The sequence below is a fragment of the Brassica oleracea genome, chromosome C9 (assembly GCF_000695525.1).
Source record: "Brassica oleracea var. oleracea cultivar TO1000 chromosome C9, BOL, whole genome shotgun sequence".
NCBI classification, from domain to species: domain Eukaryota; kingdom Viridiplantae; phylum Streptophyta; class Magnoliopsida; order Brassicales; family Brassicaceae; genus Brassica; species Brassica oleracea.
In genome coordinates, this window is record NC_027756.1 from 48,997,258 (window position 1) to 49,005,542 (window position 8,285).

Genomic DNA, 8,285 nt, shown 5'->3' on the forward strand with positions numbered 1-8,285 from the left:
GTCGATGTCTACGCCGTTCATCGTAGGTACGTTATAAATGCCGATTTTGTTGGAGTCTTCCAAATTTTATCGAGTTTATAACTAATTAATTTTAAGTATGTTTTCAAAACCGAACTAGTGACCCAAGCAGCTGTGTAGGCCGACGATGTTCTATATCAATTCTGAAAACATACGGATGATTAAAAATTATAATTATCCCAAAACGATGGGACTCCATTAGACAAACATTACTTTCAGTTTAATTCTACTCGTGGATAAAAAGTTATGTTCTTCTCGGTAATTCCATTACACAAACGTTACTTTCTCTCAAAAAAAATTTTTTGGTCAATACTTTCTCTCAGTTTAATGTTCAAGATATCAGATATATGTGCTCGAAAAAATGTTAAAAAAAAAAAAAATTGACCCTTACGATTAGGTGGCGTAATAGAAATGGTGATTGACGACTTTTGTATTGAATCAAAGCATAAAGATGTCAAAGATTTCTGTTGAATTTTTTCCCGTAAATATATTGTGTTTTTATTCATTGATCAGTCTAAAGTACCGTACAAAATAAACATAAAAAACGGAAACATACAAAACAACAAAACTGGAAGCCACAAGCATGGGCAAGGAGCATGTACTGTCAGTAGCTGCCAAGCAAAGCTTTATCTACTAGTACCAGCAGACCATATTACATCCATGACCCATCAGGATTTAAAGTATAATTTTTGTAAAACTATCATAAAAACAAAAGTGTATAGTGGAGTTAAATTATATATAGTATCGAAGAAGAAATGTTTGATGACGAATTCGAATTGTATTAAACTACATTTCTAGGACCATAAAGTTCATATTTTCTACCATACTTTTGTAAGTTATATACCGCATGCATGCTAACAAAAATTACATTGGTAATTATTAAGTATTCATTAGCTAGTTAATATTTTTTTAGAAAATGATCTTGATCATTCAAAACCTTTTATTTCGGACAAACTGATTTTGAAATCTTGTCTCGATGCATCTCACATTCAAACCCTAATTAATCTTATACGGACACCCCCGCACATAGGCTACTTACATAAATTGACATCATTTTTTTAGAAAATCGTAAATCTATATCACTGGAGGATATGGAAAAAAGTCTACCTTTTTCAATCAGATGCACTTTAAAAAAGAATGTTAAATTATATTCAATTTTTTTAAAACAATTTACAATTTGTCTGACTATTTTATGTCTGCAATGATTCTAAAAATTATATTAGATGTTTCTTAAGTTGGATGAATAATCGCTGCAAACCATTTCATAGATAAACTTTTTACCATCTCTGAGATTTTAATTTAAAAGGCACAGTTAGATAAATATCATCTCGGAAAATTGCCTTTCAAATAGTTTACAAAAAAAAATTGCCTTTCAAAATGGATGCTTGCATGCAGATGATGGAACATATATTGGTGACTGACAATTTCAGTTTATTGAAAACAAAACAATAAAAGAGACGTATATATATATATGGGTATATAAATTAACCTGAGTTTTCAGTTGTCGACCAAAAGCTGGTTTTGATAAACCATTACAGAGGGCTGACCAACACATTTAAGAAGAATCTGCGTAAAAGCAACTTTGAGACAACGTTTACAAACGTTCTTTTTTAATCATATAGGTTTACTAACTATTTTTATAAAATTAAAACAGTAAGTATATTAATTTTATTATACTGTATAAAATGAAGAACGTGACTTTCTTGCATAAATTTAAAAGTTTTAAGAATTTATCGCGGTTAATTTCCATAAATCATAGGTATGCTATATGTAGGTAGGGTTAACTAGGAACAGTAAACATCGTATAGGTTTTTTTTTTGGTCACAGGACATCATATAGTTTAAGTATTTAACCCACAAACATAACTTCAAAACGACCGCAGAAAATATCAAAAAAAAATTCTCAAGAATGGTGGAAAAAGAAAAAAAGTAAAATTTAAATGTTACATTAAAACTCGACAAAAAAAATGTTACATTTTAACATTTTGGGAAGCTCATTAATATCGTTCGATTTCAAACATTCAAGAGGTAAAATATAGTTTCACGTCCCACCCGGCCTCACTATTTATCCATTCGAACTCAAAACATTACGAAGGGATGTAAGAATGCGACATTTCTAGATCTTCAAGACACACAAGCCTTTCTAAAGAACTTTTCTTTATTGTAATGTATAATACCATCTCCAATAGCTTACTCTATTTTTTACTCTAAAATAGAGTAATTCTATAATAGAGTTTGAGTTTGCTCCAATGATACTCTATTTTAGAGTAGAAAATAGAGTGATGAATAAAAAAAACAAGTTACTCTATATTTAGAGTAAACTTATTTTTTCACTCTGTTATAGAGTGAAAAATAAAGTACCATTGGAGCATTTTTACTCTAAACCCTATTTAAAGTGAAAAATAGAGTGGAGTTAAAGATATACTAAATGTATATTTAGTTTACATTTTAGTAAACAAACCAAAATTAGCCAAGTTATCAAATAAATTTGGTTATTTGCATCAACTCATCTTGGCACATAGAACATCTTCAGGTATCAACATTCCTATTATTGGCAGGTTGTACTTCTATCATGGGGGGCAAGAGAGAGAATACTATTGGAGACCTCAAGGGGCCTTCCGACCACAAGTACGAATCATGTTTTTTTTTTTTTTTCAAAAAAAGGCTAACTATGAATCATGTTGAGCTGATTTATCCACTTAATACGTATTCCAAACAAACAATGATAAGTTGATAACCTACATAATTTTTAGGAAAAAGAAAAATTGATGTTTGAATTATAAAACAAAGACCCAATTAACACAATGAAGAGATCAAATCTTATGGAATTTTTGGTGAATCATTTTAAGAAACAACATACCCGGGCACATCGTCTTTGTCTTAAATCTTAATCATCTTCCTCTCTGACAATGCTAATTCTGAATATGAGTTAGTCAGTTACATCTTACACGCCAACGTTATCAAAGTAGTGGCACACACACAAGCTGTCACGCAACATATGATAAGTCATGATAAAAACACATATAATATCACAAGTTGCAGATTGCTAATTTCAAGTTGATGTTTCTGGATAATTAGGTTAATCCCCATTTAAGAGAATAACTTTTTCTTTGTTAAACTTTATGACGGGAGATTTATGGCAAATGGACAATGTAGTTGTTTTTATATTCCATTTTGACAATTTTTAATTTAGTTAAAAAATACAATTCTCGGGAAAAAAACATGTAAAGGAACATAAAAATAAAAGGTTGTGATTATCCCCAAATGTCGATTTTGAGCCATTGATTGCCAAATACCATTATTTGTGACTTTAAATGTTCTGCTCCTCGAGCCTAAATCTACATATGATCACACATGTTAAACTTTTTTTTTTTCACACATGTTAAACTTAATTTATGGAAAACCAAAAACATATGATACACTAAAAACATATGAAAGCTTCAAAATAAATGTATGAACTAATAGAATGACACGATGAGCCGTGCGAGCAATAATAGCATACATAAGCGATCAAAAGTATATGCTCTCATTCGTAACAAAAATATTTTTAAAAGTTAGTCACTAAAATTCTTTAATTAAAGTGATTTGTAAGAAAAAAGATGAGATGAACGTACTTTGTTAACATGATCTTTAAGTTTGAGGACATTTACGTGAAGTTGTTTCGTTACCCTAATTTCTGTAAAATTTTCAAAAAAAAATCTTTAAGCTTTTAAAAGTAAATTTTATATTGAATTTGTGAACTAATAGTGGATTAATAAATGTCTTTCTGCTTACTAATATTACAAAGTTTTAATGTTTAACCCATATAAATATATATTATTACTTAAGACTAATTAGTTAAATACTAATATGTTATTAGCCTGCCTTACCCTTCAAGGCAGTTTTTCCTTACGAAGGTGGAACTGTAAAAGAACCGGTTGAAATACCAATTCCAGTGTTTTTTTTTCAAGAAATGATGTCCTATGCCCTATGTCAAAAAAAAAGAAAAGAAATAATGCCCTAACCCAATGTTTCATTTTGGTGAATGGAGGCACGGCTCTGACACGAAAGAATATAATGAAGAGAAGATGTGTCGTTGAGATTGTTGTTACTAATAGCTCGATATTGTTTATATAGCAAATTCCTAGCTGAGAAATTGCCATATATTAATATGGGTTTATTGTTAATTTATAAAATTTTAATGACGATAATGAATTATTACTGAAATTAAGGATTAAAATGTAAAAAATAAATTTTTAAGAAAAATCATTTGAAATTCACCATTGGAGAATCACCCTTCAAACTTTTTTTTATGTGTAAATCCCATAAAAAATGAAGGGGCTTGTTGGAGATGCTATTTGAAAAGAAGATATCTCGTCAATTGATTTCAACATCTTTTTGATAGATATTTAAATATAAATTATATATATGAAAAAAATCTAGAAATCTACAATAAATGTTTTGATTGACATATCCCACTATAGGTATTTAATATTTCCTGATTTGAATTCACATTCTATATAGATTTGATATTTTTGTATAAATTTTAAATAGAAAACCTATAATTTATGAATATAATAAATTATTTAAATATTAGGTTGCAGATCAATTTAATATATGGATGAAAAGGGTTAAATGGTATATTATGTGTAGAATTGCAAGTTTCAAAACTAAAGAATCAAATATATCATATTTTAAAATACTAATAAGTAGATAATATAGCTAGAAAATCGGTAGAGAGTAAGTTACATAAATAACCATACAACGATTTTAATTTTTGATGAAAGATTAATTATTGACAATAAATAGATCTAATATTTAAATTGAAAACTGCAATTTTCAGAAGAAAAAAAAACACAGACATATAAAGAAGTGAAAAGATTACCTCCAAATGTCGATTTTTTGAGCCACTGATTCGTGAATATCATTATTTTGTGACATTAAATTGTTTGAGCTATACCATTATTTCGTCAAGCATAACCTTGCATAATGATCACACATGATAAACTTAGTTTATGGAAAATCAGAAACATATGAAAACTAAAAACATATGAAAGCTTAAAAATAAATGTATGAACTAATAAGAACTATGTAACAAAACCTATGTCGAAGTATGAAAAGAAACTGGGCTAAGTAGTTTTACTTAAAGATTCCACCATTGTTTACACAATAGCAAGAGAGGACCAGAAAACAGATATTGAGTTTCACGTAGAAAAGAGAATGCGTTGGTTATGTAGTACTATGTTACAAAAAAAAAGTGATCAGCACATAAACCTAAAAAAGAATACGAAATCAAACTTAGCTTGATAAGAACTGAAACAGAGAACATTAAACGATTTTTTTTTTTTGGTTTGGATGAGAACTCCTCAAAGCTCTGTCTATAAGAGCTACATCAGTTAGGATTTTGAGAATGAGAAGCAAGAGAGAAAGAATCTCTTTATAAGAAAATCTATAGACTGAAACGAAGAAACTTGAGCACCAGCAGATTTAATCTTCACCTTTTCTAGTTCAACTATGACATCTGACAAAGACAATTCCACATTCTCGACCCGTTCCTCTAGTTGATGGATCCCAGAAGATCCATCAGAAGAATGTGCTGCTTTCTTCCACTCCAAGGAAACCTCCTCGAGCTTTGAATTTAACCAGTCAATCTTGAAGCGTGACTCCTTCAGCGCAGTCAAATCTCTTTGAGCATTGCTTAGTTCTGTCGCAGACAAGCTCTGTGGAGGCTTGCTCAGTGTCTCGACGAGGCCAAGGAGATACATGTACTTTGTTTGGACCCATTGGTTCTCAGGTTTGAAATCTATTACATAGTGTGGGTCCTGAAAGACAGTATTGGCCACTGGGAAAACCTGCCAATGAGAAAATAATTAGGAACTGGATTAAAAATCCGCCACTCTCTTTTGTGGTGGTGATCAATGGGAGTCTCGTTAAACTTACTTGACAAGCAGAGATCTGGAAACCATGGAAATCTATTATATCATTCTCAGTTGATTTTCCTTGATGAACAACTTCAACTACTTTGATGTAGACTTCAACGGTTAGTTTGTCCTTTTCCAGGAACCCTAGCTTGGTAAGAGGCAACGCCTTCGGGAAACCCCAGCTTGGGACCTCAGCGCAGAACAAACGGCATTTGCTTTCTTCTGTAAGATAAGGAAAAATATATAATATATATATATCAACTTTTCTTCTTCAGTCATTCAGATTCACACAAGTTCGTGGAACATATATAATCAAGGTGATTGATTACCTTGAACATATATAATCAAGGTGATCTGAATAGAATTTGGCCGGATTGATTCAACAAAAAGAAGCTACAAATAGCTCTCCTTTTCCATCCAGGTCTCAATGAATTAGGATTCACAACGTAAAGGAACAGAGACAAGTGATCAGAGCAACAGGATCCCTTGGGATACACCTTAGCATACCTAAAGGGAAAAAAAAACCTTTTTAGTTCTGAAAATCAAAATATCCAAAAGAAAACTAGATGTGATTTTTTTCGATTTACCATTCGCAGCCACCACTTGAGAAGTTATCAGACTTTATCCAATTTTTCCCCTTGGAGAAGTCATCTATCTCCCAACTCAATGCCTTCTCCATCTGTAAAAATATTGATCGATAAGGCTTGTTTTGATTTCTTGTATGTTTCCAATTCATGCATAATACTCCATTATATATATATATATATAGGAGGAGGGTAACAATATTTTACATCATATATTCTTCATACTTCTTCCTTTTTTTTAATCAAACTTCTTCCCTTCTTAACGTTTTTACCAAAACAAACTTCTTCCTATTTTATCATATATCCCAAATTCATATATATCTTCAAATATTATTAATCAAACAAAAAAATATTTCCAATAGTCTAAATAGATGTCTAACAAAATCAAGGGAGATTATTCATTAAAAAAATAATGTAAGCAAAAAAAAAACACATTCTCTCGGAAAAAACATAGATGAGCTGGAATCTCTTGATGATTACTATAAAACTCTAACCACAAGTTTCGACTTAAAAACATAGATGGACTTACGCAAATCTATCTTTCTGGTATAAGGATTCAAAACAAAGGGAATCTGAAAGCAAACAATCACTATGTACAACTTAAGAGAGAGAAAAGGGGATGACTTACCTATGATGACGTCGGATCTCGGAACCACGCCACCAACTCTTCACTTGGAAATTTCGATTTTTAGAATTTCAGAGAGTTTATCTTCTTCTTCTTCTGGTTGGTTGGAAAGTGAAAACTGAAAAGTGAAAAGTGAACGGCGTTAGAATCTATGTCGAGAGAAATAACATCTCGAGTTTTCTCCCAGATCAATCTCGACCATTCAATAGATTTTTAGAAAGTAATTTCAACCGTTGAATCTAATGGATTATTTTTTGGTGTTTTCTTTTTGTGAGTATATTGAATTACATATATTCTTTCAAATTAAAAATGAAATATAATTATTTTTTTATTATAATTAAGTCAAATGTGCATGTATTTTCATAACATTTATCAAATTATATGTTGATGTTTTTATACAAAAATATTAGAAAATAAAGGATGATCAATATGAAGTTACATGCGTAAGTAGATGATACATTTTTGAAAGTTCATGGACACATATCAATATTTACAATAATTAAAATATTTTAAAAATTCTAAATAACTTTATGCATTTGATTTATTGAATGGAAACTAAAATTTATTTAAATAATCTTAAAAATGAAAATTCAGATTTGCTTTGGTATTTTGATTATGGTTCTATTAAGTTCCACAAATACAAAAACATAAAATTTAAAAGCATATTTAATATTAAGAAAAATAACTTTAATAATGATAAAATATAATATATCTACTTCATTAAACTATTTTGTAACTATTTGATCAAACGATGTTTATTTTAGAATTTTTTTTTTAGTTTTTTTAATATCTCTTAAAAATAGCTGTAAAAAATTGTGATTATATTTAAAACTAATATTATATAAGTAAAATATAATTTATAGATATTTTTTGCTGTAGTTGAAAGATATTATAGTCAACTAAATTTATGAAACTCTTAAAAATAAGCAGTAAAAAAAATTATGATTGTATTTAAAATAATATTACATAAGTAAAATATATTTTATCGATATTTTTTTGCTGTAATTGAAAGATATTATAGTCAACTAAATTTATGAAAAATAAATAAAACATTTCAATATTACTAATTATAAAATATTTTTAGATAATTAAACATATATTAGTTTATGTTACTTAATTATTTTATGTAATCATCTAAGAAAATATATAGGCATATAAA

At 29.2% G+C, this 8,285-nt stretch overlaps 1 protein-coding gene across 1 annotated transcript; it reads right to left on the minus strand.

The window, feature by feature from the left end:
- Positions 1 to 5,278: 5,278 nt before the first annotated feature.
- Positions 5,279 to 7,272, minus strand: LOC106315867 (MATH domain and coiled-coil domain-containing protein At2g42460-like). Its single transcript, XM_013753694.1, has 5 exons — positions 7,130 to 7,272; positions 6,505 to 6,596; positions 6,266 to 6,424; positions 5,937 to 6,141; positions 5,279 to 5,848 (listed from the first exon to the last, which is right to left on the minus strand). The coding sequence occupies exons 2-5, from the start codon at positions 6,594 to 6,596 to the stop codon at positions 5,393 to 5,395; spliced, it is 912 nt and encodes a 303-aa protein (XP_013609148.1). The 5' UTR covers positions 7,130 to 7,272; the 3' UTR covers positions 5,279 to 5,392.
- Positions 7,273 to 8,285: the final 1,013 nt, after the last annotated feature.

Coding starts and splice junctions, on each gene's coding strand:
- LOC106315867 (XM_013753694.1), bottom strand. CDS start 6,596: ATGGAGAAGGCATTGAGTTGGGAGATAGATGACTTCTCCAAGGGGAAA. Junction 6,425..6,504: donor TCAAGTGGTGGCTGCGAATG/GTAAATCGAAAA, acceptor TTTTCCCTTTAG/GTATGCTAAGGTGTATCCCA. Junction 5,849..5,936: donor TCCAGATCTCTGCTTGTCAA/GTAAGTTTAACG, acceptor TCTCATTGGCAG/GTTTTCCCAGTGGCCAATAC.